The sequence below is a fragment of the Convolutriloba macropyga genome, chromosome 10 (genome assembly GCF_964194025.1).
Source record: "Convolutriloba macropyga chromosome 10, txConMacr16.3, whole genome shotgun sequence".
Classification (NCBI taxonomy): Eukaryota; Metazoa; Xenacoelomorpha; order Acoela; family Convolutidae; genus Convolutriloba; species Convolutriloba macropyga.
The window spans coordinates 23124695-23150027 of record NC_134477.1 but is presented as its reverse complement, the minus strand read 5'-3'; the positions used below and the strand labels follow the sequence as shown (position 1 = coordinate 23150027).

The 25333-nt window shown below is 33.5% G+C and overlaps 1 protein-coding gene across 1 annotated transcript in view; it reads left to right on the top strand.

Annotated features, from left to right (window-relative positions):
• The window catches only part of LOC142348828 (cilia- and flagella-associated protein 61-like), a 141501-nt gene extending 138264 nt beyond the window's left edge, over positions 1 to 3237 (top strand). The window contains exon 30 of the mRNA XM_075400355.1: positions 2836 to 3237. Coding sequence (XP_075256470.1) covers positions 2836 to 2976 — 141 coding nt within the window. The 3' untranslated portion in view covers positions 2977 to 3237. The remainder of the gene's footprint in view (positions 1 to 2835) is intronic.
• The last annotated feature ends 22096 nt before the right edge of the window (positions 3238 to 25333 follow it).

Here is a 25333-nt window from a genome sequence, read left to right as displayed (position 1 = left end):
TAATGATTGAATTGTTGTGTGACCTTCACTTTTTGAAATTTAGCAAAAAAATATGTTCTTCATAAGTGCAATTTTCGGACAGTTTTTTTTTGCAAAATATTTTGTTTCGAATTTTTGAACTCTGTTTCTACTTTTGAATCTATACAGGGGATAGCTTTATATTTTTCCTAGCGTCGTTTGCTAAACAATGAAATGTTTTTTTTTCTAATTCATGTTTTTTCAAGTTTGATTTTCAACTTTGAAAAATCAAGAACTAACCTTTATTTTTTATTTGTTTTTTTTTCTATACATATTCTTTGCATTCTAGCATGAATGATTATACAATTAACCTAAGACCTTCAGTTTTGTCAGCTCTGCTTGTATCAGTTGTTGGAAATAATGATTTTAGCCTTTTTCATAAAGTTTTTTCTTAGTTGCAATTGAGTTCATTTAACACAGTGCGCACCTGAGATTTTGCTGAAATGCCTTTAAAATTTATGATTGGTGATTAATTGCTTAGAGTACTTTTGTTATCTGATTTCTCTTAAAGAGTTTTTTACCTTTAAATTTTATTCTTGTTTCTTTTGTCTTTTTGTTGATTACTTTGAAGGTTTTTCAATTATTTTCCCGATTTTGTTCTTTTGCTATTTTTGTCACATTTTATCGTTTGAATGAATTCATCAATAGCCGCCATCAGCCTCTCAGTGGCGATTATTTAAGCGCTCTTCTTTTCTTTTTTAAAACGCTTCACTTTTTGATCACGTTTTTCGTTTTGCATAAGTGTCACGATTTTCACGCTTGACGTCTGACTTACCTCACTGTTTCAACTGATTGGATTTCAATGTTTTTTCACTCAATGATTTACGCAATGTAGTAAATACGGTAAAGTAAAAACAGCATAATCAAAAGAAACGGGATAAACCGATAAAGCCCTGTGATTAAGCCATGGAGCATTAGGTTATCAAAGTTCATTAGAGCGATTGCTAGCTGACATTAGGCCTGATAGATTTCATTTTAGATGCTCAATTAAGGCATGCAGGTTGTGTTTACTACATACCTGTAGGCTCTATTTACTAAAGTTTTTTGCAAAGCTGATGCAATTTTTTGCTACAAAGTTGTCTCTTTCTATGCAATTTGACAAAAATTGAAAAATTTTACACAATTTTCTCTTTTTCTCTCCTTTTCTTCAAAAATACGTTTTGTGAGCTCATTATGGCTTAGCTGATATTTTGTGGTTGGATAACTAGTTCTCATTGCATGAAACAACGGATTTCGTTCGTATGTGTACTACATGAAAAATAATTTCCTAATTTTTCTTGTTAATTTTTTCTGGCAATTATTCTTTTTTACTTAAGACTGTTGTTTTCTCTTCATTGATGCGTTCTTCAAGGACATATTAGCTATTTGAAAAGCCTTTTTTGGGGGGGTATGAGTTCGAGGTGTTTCCGGAATTTTTCCGGCTGACGCTCTTTTCCGTTTTACATTTGTTCATACCGCAAAGCTGAATAAGTCTTTTCACTAGCTGCATTTGCGCACGTGACGTGATTTCTCACTCTCTCTAGCAAAAGTTTTTAGCTGATTTGCGTTATTTGATTTTGATCATACCTGACTTACCGCACTCTATAAAATGACTTCTGCACTTACAAAAGTTTAATTTGAGTTAATTTAAGATCAAAGGAACTCTTATGTGTAATAAAGTTCCCAAATGAAAAAGCTTCTGTGCAATGAATTTTAACAATCTTTATTAAACTATCGCTGAATGTTTTTTATAGCTGCGAAGCTGTAAGCTGAGCGAAGCTATATTGCGGTGCTCTTGGTTTTTTACAATTCAAAGAATTTGAATTGTATTGGGGCGCTGTCTTTTTTTTTAAGATCTGTTCACACATTTTCATGATTTTTGAAGTCAAATTGGAGTAGTGATTTTGGTCACGCCGAAACAGGAAGTGGAGCGAAAAAGCGAGTGGTTTTGCGGCGTGAAATTTTTTCGCTCTAAATTTAAAGTGGAGTGAGAAAACGGTGTTTGAACAAAATTTCGCTTTCTCGCTAGTGGTTTTTTGTTCACATGCGGCAGGCAATTTCACTTTGATTTTTACTATCTTTTCAATTTTTTGGATCGGATTTTTTTTTCTAAACGATTTTCCCAATCCATTCATAGTCCGTTCTATGTCTAGTTTTCTGTTTAGTCAATGAAAATTCTTTTAATTGTACGTCAGGACTTGTCCTGCTAAATTTTTTTGTTTCGTCGTCTGACGCTCTTTTTTCGTTTTACATTTGTTCACACAGCAAAGCTGAAAAAGTCTGAATGACTTCTTCCTCTCACTAACGGCATTTGCGCGCATGACGTCATTTCTCACTCGCTTTAGCGAAAGTTTTTAGGTTATTTGCGCGATTAGATTTTGATCATACGTGACTTACCTCACTCAATAAAATGACTTTTGCACTTTAAAACTTAAGTTTAATTTGAATTTGTTTAAGGTCAAAGGAACTCATATGTGCAGTAAAGGTCCCTAATAAGAGGCTTCTGTGGAATGAATTGTAGCAAGCGTTATTAATTTATCGCTGAATGTTTTTTAACAAGTTTTTTGAGCGGCGTCGATTTTTTTTCCAATTTAGATCTGTATCTGTTTCTATCTCTATTATACGACACGCAGGTCTATTCTTTCGCAGCTATTCCGGCAATATGCCGGCTATGTTACATTGTTTTTTCAGCGGCGTTGATAACTTTTTCAACTGATATCTGTATCTGTTACTATCTCTATTATACGGCAAGCAAGTCTATTCTTTCGCAGCTATTACGGCAATTATGCCGGCTATATTTAATATATTGGAGCTGTGTAATATGATTGTGCCTTGTAGATAAAGCCAGCAGAATTGAACAAGCTGATGAGTGAATTCCAGAGCACTGGTTACAAAAAGGCCATTGAAACACGATTGCTGGCCTACCTGAGTTATAATTACTACCATCTGCCAATGTACGCCAAACCAGGCATGGTCTGAATTCGGCACAGCAGGAATTCAAAAGCAGATCTGAATGACGAGACCAAGGTCGAGTTGACAATTTGAAAAACATTTAAATGCAAACTGCCATGTATAAAATACTTTGTGCGAAAATTTAATAGTGTGGTATTGTAAATATTTGAATATTTTGTCAATTCAGTTGTAAATAACCTAGTTCATGTATATATGCAGCCTGTTCGAAGAATTGTTTCTTCCGAAGAATTCAAATCATCTATAAAAAAACTCATTGAATTAGTGAACTCCGAGGCTCAGTTAAGGTATAAGAATTGAGTACGATAACAAAACTACGTTCAGCACGATTTGTGCTCTTTCAAGCGGGAAATGGGTTGTTTTTTAGTCTGTGTCTGGCCACTTCTCAGGTGATTTTCACGCTTAACGTTTTGATTTAAGCGTAGTAAATTGCTGTTATATGTCATCCAAAACAGCTTACCTTAATTGGTAGAAGTCTAGCACGGAAATTCAAATGTAAAGAGCGCCGAAATCCTATGTAATAATTGCGAGAGGCTTCTTAGTTAACTATGGTTTAGAAATTTTACGAGCGTTGGTAATTCTGGACGCGTTATGCGTGCTTTTGAAGTGCACAAATCTCGTTTTTTTTTAAAATGACCACCCTCATCTCAGCCTACTTTTTTGCGACCCTTATTTGACAATCAATAATAATATATTAATAATTTAATCTTCAAAGGTTTTCTTCAAGCTATAATTACTTCTTTTCTGTTTTAGGCTATATGTGTGGGTAATACAAACTTTTACATCCAAAATAATATTGATTTTTGTTGTTGCATTTTTTTATAACTATTGTCTTTTAATTTTTTGATCTTTAGGGGCCATTTTTTAGGGCGTGATAATGCCGTGAAATGGCTTTGATGACATTAATTAAAGAGTTTGCAATTTAAAAAAAATGCCGTTTTCAATTATAGTAGTCGCTTGGCCTATTATTCGCCTTTTCTTGTTTTTACCATTCGAAGAATTTGAATTATATTGGGGCGCTTTTTTAAACTTTCGGTCACACATTTTCATGAAAGAGCCAGTGGTTTTGCGACATAGAATTTTATTGTTCTTAGTAGATTGAGAAAACGGCGTTTGAACAAAAATTGCTTATTCGCTAGTGGCTTTTTATTCACATGCGGCATTTTGACATTGATTTTTATTGTTTCTTCATTAGATTTTTGTAAATGGTTTTGCTAATATATTGATAGTCCATTCTAGGACTCGGTTTAGTTTTTTAGTCAATAATATTTCTGTGATATGTGTCACGACTTGTCCTGCTAATTTTTATTTTGTCAAGATTTTTGTTACGACCATATGATGTCACAATTGACAGTTTCTTCAAACCTGCTTTTTGTTCATTCAACTGTGAACTTTTAAGTGGAGTGTGTGCGAGGTCATTTTCACTTTCAGTTGAGCGTCATTGTTTTTAATAGCCGCAAAGCGATAGCTGGGGCTATTATTGGCCTTCTCTTGGTTTTTTTTTATTTCGTCGTCGCGATTTTTTTTACATCGATATGACGTCACAACCACTTCAAATCTGCTTTTTGTTCATTTTTTCATGCAATTTCAACTGAAGTGCGGATGTGAAGTCATTTTTCGCTCTTAGTGGAGCGAGTTGTTCTGTTCATTTGCGTGATTAAAGGTTTGGTCACAAGTGACTTGCCTCACTCTCAAAAATGACTTTCTCTGAAATTGATTTTTTAGAGATAAGGTCAAGTGAGTGTTTGTATGTCACGCCAAGTGAAGTTTATTTGAAAGCAGCTAAGAACCAGCAATGAATTAACCAGAATCCTAGTCAAATATAACTTTCAATATTTAATTAAACGTCTCTGTTTTTGGTCTGTTTTTTACTATCTTCTTGAGGCTGCAGATCTACGAAGCTATTGCGGCTATTTTCTGGCAGTCTGCCAGCTATGTTAAAAGACTTGTCATTTGCTGCATGTTCCGCCTTTGAAGACTTAAACTTGGCAAAATAGAAAAGGTGAATTTTTGCTTTTTGCGAGTTGACTCTTATGTTTTCTGTGTTGTCACTGTCATGTTCAATATTACATCAAGCCGACAACTTTGTGAAATGCTGTAATACTGCAAGATTTGGGTTGTTATGATACAAAAGCACTAATAGTTTGGGGAACAATTGGCCGCAAAGTTGTTCCAGCGATATAAAATGAACCCACCATAATGAATGGAATATTTTGGAAATCATCAATTTTTTCCGAAAACGCAAGTGTGAAAAGGTCAGCTGTTCACATTTTGGTCTCCTTGTTTCTCGATCGCCATTCATTTGTCTCCGAGTGAAACCTCATTTTATCTGAGCCCGAGAAAGGACAACGTGTTCAATTAGGTCTGGTCTAGTACGGAAAATCAAATGTAAAAAGCGCCGAAATCATATATATAATAATTGCGTCACGGTTAATGAGGTTTAAGCAAGGAGGATATTTTAGAGGCTTCATAGTTAACTATGGTTTAGAACTTTTACGAGCGTTGGTAATTCCCGACGCGTTTTGCATGCTTTTAAAGTGCATAAATCTTTTTTTTAATAACAACACCCTTTTTTTAAGTTAGTTGAGCTTACTTGACGAGAACTTAGCAACATTACTAACACTGGCTGAAGCCTTACAAACTTCAGCACGAGATTGTATATAGATTATCACTAAGGATTTTTTTTAACTTCAATCAACAAAATTAAGGTTACAGTCCTTTAATACGTCCAAGCGACTAATTGTTTCGACGAGATTGTTAGTTAATCGAACCCTTTGGAGAACCAGGCTGGCGTAAAATTCGAGAACCAGGCTGTGATATATCGGTTCCGCTAAAATTCTCGAGCAGCCGCAACAAAGCCAATCCTATGAAACATAAGCGCGAAAATAGTAAAACTACGCAATATTCGTTGTCTGCCTAGATTATAAGCGAAGTTGAAATACTTTAAATATTTTAATTTCAAAACTTTGCTGCACCATTAATTTGTAAGTGCCGTTTTAGCATAAATGTATATGTAAGTGCATGAAATGCAAACAAAATGCTATAACATGTATAAGTGGGGTGCAAATGGACGTGTGAACGTGGGGGGGGGGGAGGAAAACTGTAAAGATCAGCTTCGTTTCAATCCTTCATTAACTCAAAAAGCACAAGTTTGAAATACACTTTGTGCCCTCCCCCTGGTTCTAAATAATCAGTCTGTTTGTACCCCCAAATATGTACTTTTAGTCCTTAGAGATCACATTTATTAGTCATAATAAATTGCCAGCACCGGTGCAAGACTGGATGGATTTTTGTTGCGGTTATGGAAAAAAATACTGCCATGAAGCCGAGTTTATGAAAAATATGCGCAAAAATAGTAAAAACACGTATTCTTACCTGTCTGCTTGCGTTATAATCAAATTTGAATTACGGTAAATGTGTTAATTTCAAAAGTTTGCTGCATCATTAAATTGCAAATACTGTTTGTGCATAATGGCATATGTAATTGCTTGAAATACAAACAATATACTATAACATGCGTAAGTTAGGGACATGGGGGATGGCAAAAACAGAAAAGATCCAACTGACATTCAAAACAAATAATCCAGGCGAATTCTTCGAAAAAATCCACAACATGGGAGAAAGCGCTAAAACGAGTTGCGGAAAATTGACAAAAAATGCAGAAACTTTTTATTATCAACAGTTCTAAAAATAAAAAGCAGGAACAGAACATAAAACTTAAACACTCTAAAACTAGCAATTCGGCTTTTCGACTGCTCTAAATTGAAAACCCAGATATGTGGGTTTATTGGCTCAAATTGAAGACACGATTAAGTTGAAGCCTTAATTTAGTGGATGGAATATATTGCAATGAATCGATGTTGGGTGCTTCCATGACCTTGTTTAAATATGAATGATAATGATAAATTTCATAAAAAATCTTAATTTTATTTTTTTATATCAGAATTGGAGAATTTTTGAAAAAAAAGAAAAACTGTAAATCTGGTATTCAAAAGATACTAAAAGACTAAATTTTGATTGAACAAAAACACAGAAATGAAATAAACTGTTCTGACAAAAAATTATATTTTTCAATGAATCATTTTTGCTGACAATATTAATATCTAATTGTTGAAATGCTGGTCAAAGAAATTTAAAAAGCTGAAGAAAAATTACTCAGTAAGAGGTGGCATTCCAGATAAACATCGAATAGACTTCAAATGGTTATGAAGTATTAGAAGAAGCGATTTATGCTTAGCTGACTTAATTTCAAACATTTAGAAAAGTTTAAGCAATTTCAAACAATTTCAAACTTAATTTCAAACATTTTCAGATTTTTTTGTGACAATTTGATGTTGGAAACATATAATAATAGATTTTAAATAGGTTTTTAAATCCAATTTTCAATCTAAAGACAAATTTTCAAATAAACACAAGTACATCACTTTGGTTTGAGACATTGTCATCAATGTATTGACAAGTCTATTCAAGTGTTGCCCTGATATACTGGCAAATTGAGATATAAAGAAAACTTAGCAAATCTGATATAGAGCATGGTCAACAGTGAAATCAAGTGCTTAATTAAAACTTGGTGGCTTTGCGCGACTACAACTCGTTGCTCGGTTTAAAAAAATTTGGAAAATGTTAAGCTTCATAAATTGAAATATTTATTTGACCCGGGCCGAGGTGTCAACGCTAAAAAACACAAAATCACGTAAGATTGGCGTTGAATGCGTTGAATTTATGTAAAATCAACGCTTGAGCGTAGATCTTACATCAATTCAACGCCAATCTTACATATTTTGCGTTGAATTTAGCGTAGATCTTACATATTTTGCGTTGAATTTACATTAGATCGTACATGTTTTGCGTTGAATTTAGCGTAGATTGTACATATTTTGCGTTGAATTTACATTAGATCTTACAAATTTTGCGTTGAATTTAGCGTAGATCTTACATAAATTCAACGCATTCATCGCCAATATTACATATTTTGCGTTGAATTTAGCGTAGATCTTACATATTTTGCGTTGAATTTAGAGTAGATCTTGCATATTTTGCGTTGAATTTAGCGTAGATCTTTCATAAATTCAACGCATTCAACGCCAATACGCCTCACATGGTAAATGCGTTGAATACGTTGAATTTATGTAAGATCTCGGCTAAATTCAACGCAAAACGTGTAAGATCTACGCTAAATTCAGCGCCAAATATGTAAGATCTTTGCTCATTTCAACGAAAAATATGTAAGATCTATGCTGATTTCAACGAAAAATATGTAAGATCGATGCTGATTTCAACGAAATATATGCAAGTTCTACGCTAACTTCAGCGCAAAATATGTAAGATCTACGCTAAAATCAATGCAAAATATGTAAGACCTACGCTAAATTCAACGCAAAATATGTAAGATCTACAGATCTACGCTTTATAAGGATTGCGGCTCTTAAGGAAGCCAAGGTACTGTGGCACAATGGTAGAAAAGGCGACAAGCAAGCAGGAGTTCAATAGTTCGAGTCCCATACGCAATTGGAGGTTAATAGTTCACGTGAATTCTTTGATTTTTTGCAACATCAACGCTAAATTCAACGCAAAAATATGTAAGATCTACGCTAAATTCAACACTACTTATGTAAGATAAGCGGAAACTAGCGTTGACAAGTTGGAAAATTCACCGCCATTTCTTATATAATTTTGCGTTGAGTGTGTTGAATTTTTATCTTTAAATTCAACGCATTCAACGCAAAATTATGTAAGAAAATGGCGGTGAATTTTCCAACTTGTCAACGCTAGTTGCCGCTGATCTTACATAATTTTTGGCCCAATTCCTCGGTCCGGGGAGTAATAGGTAATAGGTCTATGAAAGAGACCCTTGCATAGGATTATCTCTCGTGGAAACAAGTTTGATTTAGGTTTTAAATATTGACGAAAGAAATTTCTTTTCTTTTCCCTTTCTCTATTATGCATCCCTCACAATCAGGTGCAACTACATGTGTAGGTAGGGTTAGTGACTATGTGATCTGCTTCAGTGATGCTGACCTTTTCTTGTACCCTGGATTTTGGAGATAGAGAGGAGAATGCCAACACTCCACTGTCTATCTGAGTCACTTCCACTTTCCAACTACTTTCTTCCTATTCTGGTTAATTTTACCTGCAAAATGTACAAAAACGACAGCTGTTATCGCCAACATTGCAACACATTGAACAAAATCGCGGTAGTCTATAGTTGTTTACAAAATAGATCACGGGTCAAAATAAACCTCGGAACATACAAACAAGTTCCACGCCATTGTCAAGATTTCAAGCCACCCTTAAGCAATGGCTCGACGGTCGAAATTGTCCGACTGGAAAGAGAGACTGGCAGCTATTTGCAACAAATGGTAGAAGTTAGCAGACAGCGATCCAATAGTTAGCTTGGCAGGACAAAACATACGAAGGATCAGACAACCCACTTTAACTTTAGAGGTCAACAAAGATGCTCGGTAATGTGGGTTCGCACATAAAGTTCGGACCCCGCTCATCTACATTTTTCACTCAATTGTCTAGCAAAAGAGGAAGAGATAAAAAAACTAACATGTCGTTCAACAAAATTCTAAATGAATAAAACAATCTACCTAAGAGGACCGATAAGACCTGTGACTACCATAATATGACTACCAAAACAACGGGTGAAAAAAATCAAATAATTACAAATATTAATTACGACCAAACTCGTTGTCCAATTTTTGAAAACCATTAATAGTCAAATCAAAATGGCATCAAATAAAACTTACACTAAAGAAGATTAACCTGTACCTCTTTAGAAAAAAAATATGGGACTTTTCCTCAATGCGACTTGGTAACAAGTCGAAAAAAAATGCGCAAAAAGGGCTAAGTTTAACGAAAGTTTGCTCTTTTTTGAAAAGAATTAATGTTAAACTGATTAGAAACATTATATGTATCAAACGGCATCATTTTGAGATTATTTTATACCTCCATAGAGAGCGATTGAAAACTTTCATTATCAAGGATATGTAAAACGACTATACAAACAACAACATATACAGGCAAAAGGAAAAAAATTGCACGAAAAATTTGCACGGAAAAATTTGCAAAAAAAAATTGCATGAAAAAGATGTCCCAACCAATTAAGCAGCAAGCTGTTCACTACAGTTTTTTTAAAAAATTTTGATTTTTTTTCTTCAAATGACCAGAGGATGTCAAATGCCCATTTTTGTGATATTGTGAAAAGGAAACAAAAAACTACAAAATTAATCGAATATGCAAAAATCATGACAATGTTCTGAAAACTGTTTGCACCAAGAAGACGGACCATTTAAGGAACAAAATTGTTACAAAGAGCAAAATATTGTTAAATATATATAGGGGATAAGACTTGTCTATAGAGATGCTAAACTACAAATTAACAGAAATAAAATTGGCAACTCTCAGAAATCCCATGTCTTTTGTTTTTTAAAAAAACGATTTTTTTTTTCAAAATTATAGCCAACACAAGCTTTCGACTCAAAAAAGTAGACAATTTGTCTTTCAAATTCTTCGAAACCTAATTTTGCCTGTTATTTGTGAAACTAAGTCATAAGACTATGAAATAACAATAATTACAAGCAGAATTAAAAAAAAATCACAAACAGCTTTACGATATCACAATGTTGAAGCCATTAAATTTATAAAAACATTGACAGGATGAAACTAAATTTTCATTTGCGTCTTCTTTGCACATCATAAATTCTTTTGTAAAACGACTATCTCAAAATGACAGCAAAAAAGAACAACAAAAATTGTAAAGAATCCAATTTTCAAAAAATTCTGAAATACTTTTTCTAAGCCCTGAAGACATAAGTCAAAACCCACAGCAAATTTATCATTTGACTCAACAAAAGATTAGAAGATCTCTCCTCTCAATAACGAAGCTTAGATGCCAAAATGATACAACATTGTAAAATACGAAAAAAAAACGCAAATCAGAACAAAAAGGATGAGTTGAAGAATACTTCTACTTTCTTCTTCAATTTAATTTTTAAAAAAATAAAAACCATTATCTATAAACCAATACTAGTTCTTGAGTTCTTTTATGTATCTATAGTTGACCATTTACCCATTATTTACCCAATATTTGGCAAAAGACAACAAAAATTAACGACAAATTTAGGGCAAAAATAATGAACTCTACTAAATTCTTCACGATGATGCTGTCGTAGCCCTTAAAAACCATTTGTGGGAAAACGATAAACAATTTCAGTTACAAATTTTGTAAAGTTTTTTTAAGTTAGATTGTTAAGTAATGTGAGTTTACCAAAGAAGCAAAACCAACAGCAAAAATGGGCAATTATGCACAAAAATCCCAAAATTTTATATGAAAACTCGTATTACCCAAACCAAGATACTGTTGTCTAAAGCAATCCACCAAAAAAATGATTTGTTTTCCAAAGGAAAAAAACTTGAAATTTTGACAAATTCAAAAACAACTGAAGTTTCCATAAAACAAATACATTCAATGACATAAGAGACATAAGGAATCAACCGAATGCGTGGTACAAGTTGAATTAAACCACTTGAAGAAACCATTTGGATCTTTAAATGCTTAGACCTAGTAATCAGACTGCAAAAAGAATATCAATTAAAGGCAAAACACAAGAATATAGTTGAATTTTACTAAAACTTCTTCAAAGCCATAAAAGCCATTAGTATCCCTGAAAACAAGCTATATCTACATTTAACCTATTTTATTAATGTAGATAAGAGATGTTTTCAAGGGAGCCGTGAGTAAAAAATTTTGCCGTGATTAAAAAAAAAGCAAAATATTCTGAAAAAAGGCAGCACCAAAAAAAATTTAAAAAATTCCTGATTGTACTAATCCTTGATGATATCAAAACAAGCCTATTCCTGATGTTGCCCCGCGCCAAACAAACCAACAAACCGACAAAGCGTTCCAAATGTTTGCGAATTATACTAATTGTTGAGTAGAATAGTTCAAATATTAATGAAATCAATGACGCATTTTGTTTATTAATGGAGTTAAAATTGCAAAAAACGGAGAGTTAAAATTGCAAAAAAGAGATTGCGTCGGCGGTTTCTAGGTCTCCAAAATTTTAAATTATATTAGCAAAAACTTATTTTAAATTATATTAGCAAAATTGTGCCAAAATTTAGCAAAAATTACTAAAAACGTGAATAAAACTGTCCAACATTCACAAAATTTAAACTTCGATAACTCCCTGTAAAAAAACGAAATTCGAAAAAAGTTTTAATTCCATATTCTAGGTTGTACGTGCTTTTAATGATACCAATCACAACTCTCTACGACGATTATATCGATCGGCCAAAATTGTCTGAACAAAAAAAGCCATTGGAGTGTATAGTTCCACCCTCCCCACTAAAGTGGGGGTCGGAACAATTACAATTACCGGGAAAATTTATCCAGTATATGTTATATCTTCGCACCTGACCCCTGTCGGTGACCCAAGAGAGTCTGATTATACTTGACTCAAGTCCCGGACCCCAGTCTTTATTCCGGTTCCATTGTATTTTAAGGACCATATATTAGAGACTCACTTGAGAGCAAAAACTACCATATGGTCAAAATAGGATAAAAGTTTTTTCTGGGTGCTTGGACTAACTGTGAACTTTGATGTTCTGTGTTGTTGAGTGGTTGTTCTTCGTGTAATTGATCTCAGGTGGAACTAAACAAAAATATTCCGATCTATTCTGTTTCGTTACAAATTATGTTTGAGTTCTAAGTGGGGGGGGGGGGGGGTAAAACAGAATAGATCCGGATAGTCTATACAAAAACGGAAACGATCTTTTGAAACAACTACTATTTGAACGGCTCTCTTAATTAGACTTTCGATGCTGATTATGATCATCACAAAGCAAAAGCAATTCAAAAGTTGCTGAATCTGTGCTCTTAACCGGGGGCGTAGCCCCGTGGTGTAGGCATTGGAACTGCAGAAGACAAGTGAGGTATACGAAGTAGGTTGGTGGTTCGAACCCCAGTCGAGGTCAACAACAGTTCACAGGTTGTGTGAGTGAAACAAGTATAGATAAGTTGACAGTTAGTGTGCAGAACGGAGAGAAAGCAAGTAAGCGGGAATTGACAGAATTCTTTTTTGCACTCCGATAAACATAATTGATAATGATAATCATAGCATTAACCATTATAATGATAACCATTAGCATTAACCATTATAATGATAACCATTAGCATTAACCATTATAATGATAACCATTTAGCATTAACCATTATAATGATAACCATTAGCATTAACCATTATAATGATAACCATTAGCATTAACAATTTGCGATAAGTCGAAAATTTCATTAATCGAAAAGTTTCTAGAGAAAGCCTTTGAGCGCTTTCGTTATTATTGTTTCGCCGTCTCATCAACTGGGAGGGGGGGGGGGGGGGGGCAAAACAGAAGATACAAATAATCCACAATGATACATACATGCAAGTTTGTCATAAAAATAGCGAAAATCCGCTGTGCCAAATGTTGCAATGCTAGAAGTTCCTGTAAAAATTGCTAGAAACAAAAACATCATGGTTTCTTGGAATTTACTAAATTGTTTGTCAATGAAAGTTTCATGATTTTTTCAAAAGTCACGCAGTAGAAATCCTGCAATACGTCTCGAGCAGCTATACGGTTTGCGTTTTTGTATTCTGTAAATTTAACTGGTAATCATTAAAACTTAACTTAATTCTGCTAAGCAATACCCTTTCAATGCTCACGATTGGTGTATCATCATTTTTTTTTTAAATTTTGCTGGGTGGAAACTACGATTTTTCTCAAATGTAATGTTGCGTATTATGAAATATAAAAGTCTCTTAGATATTTTTCATAGCTCACCTTTTCATGAGAGAAATAAGTAGCGCACCAAGGCAACTTATTTGCTTTTTGAGTTGAATCATAGCTTGCCCGACATTAAATTTTGTCCAAAAAAGCATGAAATAATACTTTTAGGGAAAACCTCTCAGAACCCTTATGTTGTTTCACCGCTATAGTTTTTTTTGATCGCCATAAGGAACAACCAACAGCTTTTCTAAGTTACTTGTCAATAATTTGTTTAAATTTTTTACAAAAGTTATACAGGAATGGCCTCGATTTAGACAAAACTTTGACAAAAGTTTTCCGGAAATTACCCAGAATAGGACACTAACAGCAGTAAGAAACAAATCAATATATGTGACAACTGTAATCCAAAGTAGTACATAGAAAATTAACAAAATTAACTTTGTTCTTACTTTCTCCTGTTTCGCTCGTAGTCTCTGGACTTGAGATCAGTGATGACGACCCCTGAGTTCATGTGGACCCATTTGAGTTTGGGTGCTGGATTCGCAAAGGCCACACACTTGGCCACGAAAGCTTCTCCCTCCCTCAAAGTTGTCTCATTCACCACCAACTGCAGCACTGGTTTAACTGGACAGAAAAAAAATATTTAGAACAACAGCTCGGTAATAAAAACAACAATTCGCTAATTTTTTGAATGACTTGATATTGGTCGTCTCATTAGAGGTTGCAATTTGCGGGATGTCAAGTTGGGCTACAATCAATCAGTTCAAATGGTTCATAAAATTTGGAGAATCTTCAAAATAAACGTTCACAGGTCACGGCTGGTAGCAAAACGACCACAAAACGACGAAAAACGACAACCTCTTACAAAATATTGTCATTTTTTCGTCGTTGTCCTCAACACGAAAGTGCATTTCTAATTCGCTTTTGCATTTCAGTTCATAACTGTTAACAAAATGGGGCTCACTTCTTACACTTTTGGTTTTCTGAAGAAACGTTAAAACTTACACATAGCTCCTTTATGACTTAGTTTTTTTGCTCTAAGCTCTTGTTGCATAGTTCAATCCGATGCGATGTCCAGGTTGGAAAGCTTTCTTAAAAACGTATAAGAAAAATAGCCCGGGCACCCATCTTACAACTTTCTATGATTTCGTACTAGGCCATATATGATTTGTATGATTGCTAAGTACTCATACAGGTGGTTTTGATAAAACACATAAATTGGGTTGATTTGAGGAACCGATTGTGGTTTGTTTTCTCGTTTATTCGCAAGCAGTTGCCCGTTGCTTTTGTATGATTTCTTGGGAGTCATTCGGAAACCTCTCGGCTTCAATTAAGTTTCTCCAACGGATCATACATGATTTCTTTGATTTCATATTAGGTTCATATATGTATTTATATAAAAAATATTTTTTTTCGATCCCATCCTTGCGGCCTAATAGACATCGCGGCTTCTGTAAGTTGATCATATGTAATTTCTTTAATTTCTTACTAGAATCATACAAGATTTCATACTGGGATCGTATTTGATTTCTTTGGTTTCGTGCGAAGAGCATACAATTTTTTCAGCATGAAGTTTTATGAAGGGATCATGTATGAATTTTTTGACTTCAGGCAGGGGTCATACATGAAAACTTGGTTTTCATTCAAGGATTATATATGATATCTTTGGTTTCATAAAAGGGTTGTACTAAGATTAAATTAAACACTAGAACCAAAAATAATTAACTTGGTTAACAAAACGGTGATTGTCAATACAACAGATCAACAGTTTATGAATCTCATTTCGTCGTACTAAGAAATCGAGTATGGGCAGTATGAAATTATATACGATTCCTTGTATGAAATCAAAAAACTTCAACCCACGAAATATCTTAAAGACGTTCATCACTGTCAAATATGGAAGTTATACAACAATTTTTCTCTTATATTACATAGTTTGCACAAATTCAACACTTTCAGGACTTATCTTACACATTTTTCACGCTTTCGGCGGTTATCTTACAGTTTTTACACTTTGAGCGCTTATATTAATTAGTTGTTAGACGTTCGTTACACAATTTTGATCCCATGAGCACATTTTTGTCAGAGCATTCACCGGCCCAGCTCAGTCCTGAAACTCGGTCTCTACCTCTATAGCCTCTTTTTCTTCCACTGCACTGACTGTCGCTGATTAGTTCAAATTTTGGGGTTGTGTTGGTGATCAAAAGCATATTGGACTATTTGTTATGATTTCAATGGAGCTGGTACAATGGCTTAAAATAATTGGCTCTTTCAGGAAAGATATATTTACCTACCTGCCTAAATCTAAATAAACTATATAGTCAATGAAGCCACGAAGCTATGCAACTCACTAATGTGTTGAAAGATTTGATTCGTCGAATGTTGTAAAAGAATTATGTAAGTAATGTACTGAATGTGCTGATTTCTTAAAATTAATTAACAATTTTAAGAAAAAATTGCTGAATTCATTCACTAAACTTGGTGAAAGCAATGAATTATGATCGTTTTTTAGGTGTAGAAAATGTTTACGCATTTTGCTGAATTTGGATATTTTGGAGAATATTTTGTCTTATAGGGAAAATTGTTTGGTTGGAAACAATGACTTCTAAATATTAAAGGAAACTATTCATTTGAAAATGAATCGTCATCCCTACAATTTTTGATATTCAATGGTTTTGGTAGGTTTTTGGATTTGTGTAAGATTATTTTTATAATTATATTGGAAACATCTAATAGCAATGTGTGTTTCAACAGTTTCAGATGGTTTGTGGCTCTGCAAATTTCCCTCATTGTGTCAGTAAACAGTTATCACATTCTCTTCCCAAAAGGCACGTCTTCTTATCAGCAAATTTACCACCATTGGTAGCAAAATGCGAACGAGCTTCAAATCATTGCGGCCCATTTCTTCCACCAATGTCCATTTTTGGGCCTTGGTTATTAATTTTGTTTATCTGGGTCATTTTATCTAAACAAAAATTATGCCAAGAATTTGGAATTTTTGAGATTTTTGGCTAATGTATTTGACAAGCAGATTGATCTAGAGACAAAATCTAAAAAAAGTTGAGAATGCAAAAGAATCAAGGAAACTAAACGAAATAATAATCAATGCTAAAACTCTTGAAGCTTTTAATCTCAAAGCCATATATGACACAATTCAAAATTTGCCATAAAAAATAGACAAATGCTTCAAAAAAAAACTGAGAAGCGTAAAATTTAAAGAAAGTTTTTAGATTTCATTTAAAAAATCTTCAAAACAATTTTTCTGTCCCTGGAGTTCTGCCATGTAACCCGTCTGCGGGACTTGAAAATTCCGTGGGCCAGTTAAACTCAAAAAATGACAAATAAAAACAATCAAAAATTTTAACAAAATCTTACCCCAATTTGAGATCTTTATATCTTCAAAACCCTTTTCTTTCCTCCAGAGACTATCCAGTATCCCTATTTTAGGCCTTCAAAAGTTTCAATGGCTCATAAACATCCATAACCTTGGAACTAAAAAAATTGTTGAAACTCGTGTTATTAAAAAAATGATAACCATTCCCTTACCTCTAGAAACTATGCAGTAACTTATTGTGAAACCCTGAAGGAGGTTCCTGGGCCGCTGGTGCAGGGAAAAATTCAGAAAAACTTGAAAAATTGCAAGTTTAAATCTGCTAAGTGATATTCAAAAAATTTGACAATAAATTAATTGCCACTAGAAACTATGCAATAACATACTTGCAAACCCTATAGGAAGTTCCCTGGCCAGTGAGGAAAAATTACTAATTTTCAGAAATTTCTAAAAATTTGCATTTTTTTAAAAACAGCGAAAAAATTGTAAAAATCTTAATATTAAAATTTCCAAAAACATTCTCCATTACCAGTAGTAACCATGCAGTAACCTAGTAGCCTATTATTAAAAACTAGTGGAGAGCCTTGACCATTGTTGTTCGAGAAACCTAAAACTTGACAAAAATTTTAAATACTTGAAAGAGATAAGTTTTATCAAAAAATTGCAACATTTCGTGATGTTAAATTGTTGAAAATTGTTCTATTACCACTAGAAATTATGCAATAACCTCTTATTATACCCAAGATGAGGTTTCTTGACATCAAAGGCTGAAAAATCTCAAAAACATGAAAAAATTGTAAATATTTGTATGAATTTGCGTGTTTATGTTTAAAATACTAAGACAGACAGCTCTTAAATTGGCCATAAAATTGATATCGTCTGGCAAAAAAATCTTTATCAACTTTGAAAAACCTCAATTTTAGAACTCAATGATTTCTTTGATTTCATATTAGGTTCATATTTGTATTTCTATAAAAAATATTTTTTTTCGATCCCATCCTTGCGGCCTAGTAGACATCGCGGCTTCTGTAAGTTGATCATATGTAATTTCTTTAATTTCTTACTAGAATCATACAAGATTTCATACTGGGATCGTAGTTGATTTCTTTGGTTTCGTGCGAAGAGCATACAATTTTTTCAGCATGAAGTTTTATGAAGGGATCATGTATGAATTTTTTGACTTCAGGCAGGGGTCATACATGACAACTTGGTTTTCATTCAAGGATTATATATGATATCTTTGGTTTCATAAAAGGGTTGTACTAAGATTAAATTAAACACTAGAACCAAAAATAATTAACTTGGTTAACAAAACGGTGATTGTCAATACAACAGATCAACAGTTTATGAATCTCATTTCGTCGTACTAAGAAATAGAGTATGGGCAGTATGAAATTATATACGATTCCTTGTATGAAATCAAAAAACTTCAACCCACGAAATATCTTAAATACGTTCATCACTGTCAAATATGGAAGTTATACAACAATTTTTCTCTTATATTACATAGTTTGCACAAATTCAACACTTTCAGGACTTATCTTACACATTTTTCACGCTTTCGGCGGTTATCTTACAGTTTTTACACTTTGAGCGCTTATATTAATTAGTTGTTAGACGTTCGTTACACAATTTTGATCCCATGAGCACATTTTTGTCATAGCATTCAGCGGCCCAGCTCAGTCCTGAAACTCGGTCTCTACCTCTATAGCCTCTTTTTCTTCCACTGCACTGACTGTCGCTGATTAGTTCAAATTTTGGGGTTGTGTTGGTGATCAAAAGCATATTGGACTATTTGTTATGATTTCAATGGAGCTGGTACAATGGCTTAAAATAATTGGCTCTTTCAGGAAAGATATATTTACCTACCTGCCTAAATCGAAATAAACTATATAGTCAATGAAGCAACGAAGCTATGCAACTCACTAATGTGTTGAAAGATTTGATTCGTCGAATGTTGTAAAAGAATTATGTAAGTAATGTACTGAATGTGCTGATTTCTTAAAATTAATTAACAATTTTAAGAAAAAATTGCTGAATTCATTCACTAAACTTGGTGAAAGCAATGAATTATGATCGTTTTTAGGTGTAGAAAATGTTTACGCATTGTGCTGAATTTGGATATTTTGGAAAATCATACAGATATTACGCAAGAAAAGCGTTTATTTGGAATGTGTGTATGTTTTGTGGTTGAAAAATGTTAATTTTTTTATAGGAATCATGCAATATTAATGTAAAAAGAACGTGCTGGATGCGGGTAGTTTATTTTTTTTTAAAGTGTGGAAATTGTGTAAGCAAGGTGTTCTCAATTTGAACAATAATTGTGAAAATTGTATGAGAACTATAATAAAAAATTCAATGAATGCGATGGTTTCTAAAACTGTGGAACTTATTTGAAACTTGCGCTGAGACATCTTTGATTTTTTTGCGAAACTGTTCGACTCGTAGATTGAATGGTTCTTTGGTAAGAATTGTGAGTCGAACAGTTTCGCAAAAAAATCAAAGATGTCTCAGCGCAAGTTTCAAATAAGTTCCACAGTTTTAGAAACCATCGCATTCATTGAATTTTTTATTATAATTCTCATACAATTTTCACAATTATTGTTCAAATTGAGAACACCTTGCTTACACAATTTCCATACTTCAAAAAAAATAAACTACCCGCATCCAGCACGTTCTTTTTACATTAATATTGCATGATTCCTATAAAAAAATCAGCATTTTTCAACCACAAAACATACACACATTCCAAATAAACGCTTTTCTTGCGTAATATCTGTACGATTTTCCAAAATATCCAAATTCAGCAAAATGCGTAAACATTTTCTACACCTAAAAAACGATCATAATTCATTGCTTTCACCAAGTTTAGTGAATGAATTCAGCAATTTTTTCTTAAAATTGTTAATTAATTTTAAGAAATCAGCACATTCAGTACATTACTTACATAATTCTTTTACAACATTCGACGAATCAAATCTTTCAACACATTAGTGAGTTGCATAGCTTCGTGGCTTCATTGACTATATAGTTTATTTAGATTTAGGCAGGTAGGTAAATATATCTTTCCTGAAATAGCCAATTATTTTAAGCCACTGTACCAGCTCCATTGAAATCATAACAAATAGTCCAATATGCTTTTGATCACCAACACAACCCCAAAATTTGAACTAATCAGCGACAGTCAGTGCAGTGGAAGTTAGCCGTTCGACTCACAGGGTTCTTACAAGTTAAACATTCGACTGAGTTTATCTGTTCATACATATTTTCTCAGAAAACAATTTGTGACCAGATAACAATTCTGCCTATATTTTTGGCAAACAATGGAACGTTGTAAGACAGGAATGTAAACGGATGTTTAAAAAGTATGGCATCTAAAAGTGTGTTAGTTGAAAAATTACGAAATAAAGAATGGAATAAAGTTGAAGGGTCACTTAATTATTTTGAGGGAATGTCGGCATATGAATTTGAAACTGCAGTCAAAGTCAAAAAGGGTATAAAAATTTAGGAACCTTTTTTAATAAAGCAATCGTGAAGAAGCTAATTGAGATCTCCTCTTTATTAGTTGAATTGAAAAAGCACTCTTGAGTTGATAAAATTCACAAGTAAGCAGTTAGTCTACTTATGTCGCATTGTATTATGTTATCCAAACTGAGCAACTAACTCTCACGCGCTTTTTACGGTATATGACTGAATGTTAAATTGAATTAATCCATAAAGTTTGAGCTTGACTGGAACGAACTCGCAAGAAACTTACGAGTTAGCCGTTCAAGTTGCAAGATCTTACAAATTAACCATTCGACTTGCAAGAAACTTACAAGTTTGCCATTCAACTTGCATGATCTTACAAGTTAACCATTCGGTCTCGACCCGGGAAGTAAAATTGCGGGTTGTCTTATAGGGAAAATTGTTTGGTTGGAAACAATGACTTCTAAATATTAAAGGAAACTATTCATTTGAAATGAATTGTCATCCCTACAATTTTTGATATTCAATGGTTTTGGTAGGTTTTTGGATTTGTGTAAGATTATTTTTATAATTATATTGAAAACATCTAATAGCAATGTGTGTTTCAACAGTTTCAGATGGTTTGTGGCTCTGCAAATTTCCCTCATTGTGTCAGTAAACAGTTATCACATTCTCTTCCCAAAAGGCACGTCTTCTTATCAGCAAATTTACCACCATTGGTAGCAAAATGCGAACGAGCTTCAAATCATTGCGACCCATTTCTTCCACCAATGTCCATTTTTGGGCCTTGGTTATTAATTTTGTTTATCTGGGTCATTTTATCTAAACAAAAATTATGCCAAGAATTTGGAATTTTTGAGATTTTTGGCTAATGTATTTGACAAGCAGATTGATCTAGAGACAAAATCTAAAAAAAGTTGAAATGCAAAAGAATCAAGGAAACTAAACGAAATAATATTCAATGCTAAAACTTTTGAAGCTTTTAATCTCAAAGCCATATATGACACAATTCAAAATTTGCCATAAAAAATAGACAAATGCTTCAAAAAAAAACTGAGAAGCGTAAAATTCAAAGAAAGTTTTTAGATTTCAATTAAAAAATCTTCAAAACAATTTTTCTGTCCCTGGAGTTCTGCCATGTAACCCGTATGCGGGACTTGAAAATTCCGTGGGCCAGTTAAACTCAAAAAATGACAAATAAAAACAATCAAAAATTTTAACAAAATCTTACCCCAATTTGTGATCTTTGTATCTTCAGAACCCTTTTCTTGCCTCCAGAGACTATCCAGTATCCCTATTTTAGGCTTTCAAAAGTTTCAATGGCTCATAAACATCCATAACCTTGGAACTAAAAAAAATTGTTGAAACTCGTGTTATTAAAAAAATGATAACCATTCCTTTACCTCTAGAAACTATGCAGTAACTTATTGTGAAACCCTGAAGGAGGTTCCTGGGCCGCTGGTGCAGGGAAAAATTCAGAAAAACTTGAAAAATTGCAAGTTTAAATCTGCTAAGTGATATTCAAAAAATTTGACAATAAATTAATTGCCACTAGAAACTATGCAATAACATACTTGCAAACCCTATAGGAAGTTCCCTGGCCAGTGAGGAAAAATTACTAATTTTCAGAAATTTCTAAAAATTTGCATTTTTTTAAAAACAGCGAAAAAATTGTAAAAATCTTAATATTAAAATTTCCAAAAACATTCTCCATTACCAGTAGTAACCATGCAGTAACCTAGTAGCCTATTATTAAAAACTAGTGGAGAGCCTTGACCATTGTTGTTCGAGAAACCTAAAACTTGACAAAAATTTTGAATACTTGAAAGAGATAAGTTTTATCAAAAAATTGCAACATTTCGTGATGTTAAATTGTTGAAAATTGTTCTATTACCACTAGAAATTATGCAATAACCTCTTATTATACCCAAGATGAGGTTTCTTGACATCAAAGGCTGAAAAATCTCAAAAACATGAAAAAATTGTAAATATTTGTATGAATTTGCGGGTTTATGTTTAAAATACTAAGACAGACAGCTCTTAAATTGGCCATAAAATTGATATCGTCTGGCAGAAAAATCTTTATCAACTTTGAAAAACCTCAATTTTAGAACGGTCCAACAAAAAGTTCAAAAAATGAAAAAAAAAGTGCAAAAAATTTCAACATTGTTGTCTAAAAAACTCCTAAAAATGATCTTTTAACCTTGAATTACGGCTTTCCCGGTAACTGCACCACTATATGTACTTGAAGGACTACTAAATGCGGCTAAGGATCTCTAATGAAACCTGATGCCCGCTGAGTTTTACCTGTTTATCCCGTTTTGAAAGCTCAAATTCATGAAAAAAGGTGTTAAAATATTTTATAAAATAAAAACATAGCAAAACAAGTCCCATAATACAATGCCTAATGCACCTGGCAAGCAGATCAAATGATTAATCACTGCCAAAAAGACGAACTCAAAAGTTGGGAAACTAAAAATCAACCAAACAAAAAAATAATCATTGCTAAATCTCTTGAAGTTTTTAACCCGAGGGCCATATGTGAAACAATCCAATATACTCAGTGACTTATGCGCAAACCGTGAAGGAGATTAACTTTCCACCACAGTTAGATGAACTGGAAAAATTTGACACACGCTTCAAAGAAACTGGGAAATGCAAAATTTAAAGAAAGTTACTAAAATTAGCTGGAAAAAACCAAAACCATTTTGGTCTCTGGAATTCTGTCATGTAACCCATCTGTAAGACTCATTAAAATTTCGTTGGCCAGAAACGATTCGTTGGCCATCTTTAAACTCAGAAAAATCAAGAAATTTCTAAACAATAAAAAATTTTAAGGAACTTTTGCTAAAAATCATGATATTATTATCTTCAAACCATTTCATTGTCCCCAGAGATTATTCAATATCCCTTTTTCAAGCCTCAGATAGTTTAAATGGCTCACAATGGTCACAAAGATCCGTAAACTTTGTGCCCGAATTCGAAAAAAAAACTTTCTAAAGAATTTCTAAAGCTCGGGTCCCTAAAGAGTTGATAACCATTCCATTAACCCTAGAAACTATGCAACAGCTTATTATCAAACCTTGGAGGAGGTCCCTGGGAGCCTGGTGCCTGAAAAAAAATTCAAAAATAGAAAAACTTGAAAAATTGTAAACAATTGAAAAATTAAGTAATTATCAATTATTATTTAATTAAAATTATCAGACCCTAGAGGAGGTTTGATGGCCCCCGGGGCACCAAAAACTGAAAAATTGACAATAAATTTCAAAAAATTCGTGATGCCTAATTGTTGAAAACCAATCCATTACCACTAGAAACTATGCAGCAAACTATTATCAACCCCTAGAGAAGGTTCATTACCACCTAGGGCTAAAAACTCAAAAAATCACAAATAAAATTTTGAAAAATTTGAAAATTGGTAAAAAATTATTATAAATTTGCGTTTATGTTTGGAGTACAGAAACATATAATTGACAAAATGGTGATGAAAATTAATGATGTCTCGCAGAAGAACTTTATCAACTTTTTCAAACCTCAATTTAAGACTGGTCCAGCAAAAATTTCAAAAAAATTCAAAAAATTGCAACATTTTGGGGTCATAAACTCCTAAAATGAGTTTTTAACGTTGAATTACGGCCTTCGCAGTAGCTTCACCACATTAAGAACTTGAGGGACTGCTAAACGCAACTAAGGGCCTCTAATGAAACTAAATGCCCGCTGGGCGCTACCTGTTTATCCCGTTTTGAAAGCTCAAAGTCATGAAAAAAGGTGTGAAAACATCTTACAAAAATAAGAAAAGAAGACAGAGCACCAATACAATCCAATTCTTGGATTGTAATAATGCATAATGTTTAACGTTAAAAACTCAAATTAAAAACAATTTACTTGATCAGGGTAAATTTCCATTATTATACGATAATTTTTTAAACTGTCTTTTCGCCGTGCAGTCGACAAACCTGTAGGATAATTATGCCAGAAAGCCATGTTTGGTGTACACTTTTTTAACAGGTAGGTGGGAATTTTAGCAGTCGATTGTGTTTGTGTATTGTTGAAGATCATTGTTGAAATATATTTCTTTCTCACAAAGGGATTCAAAATATCAGTTATAATCGGTGAATTTCCAAGGTGAACAGTTCCGAGCATCGATTCAGCACTTGGGCAATATACTTACAATGCTCGAGTACAGTCGAATTGACTTCCTGCAGGTCACGGTCCGGTTCTCGCCTGGGAAGTGCTGAAAAGTGCGAAGGGAATAGCTACATTTGTCAATTGCGCAGATGACGTAGAGAGCTTTAGAGAGCACATAAATGGTCTTTAACGATGAACAAATTAGTTCACCAAATCAACCAACAACAGTTCGTTCCCCAGTCGAAATCGAATGGTTATCTTGCGCAATTGACAAATGTAGCTATTCCCTTCGCACTTTTCAGCACTTTGCTAATTTAACAATTATTGTGGATGGGTTACTTTTTTTACAAGTGCATACTTCAGTAACGTGCAGGTAACTTGTATAACTTCTGCTATGGATCATTTCTTGATTGTTCGCTTCTCTTTTGTAAGCTTCAAAAACTGAATGTTGAAAATGTGCGCCAGGATTCATCTAGCCTCATCAACGCTTTGCACAAATAAATACAATCAGACCTTGATTTTGTGCATTGCTTCATTACCAACTGTTTTGCATTGGAAACCCGCGTGGGAAAAGTTAGCATTAGGTAGTCAAAAATTATGCGGATGCTATGTAATTTTACCGTCACAACTAAAAAAATGTTCACGTATTTTTCATCCTGTTTCTTAAAA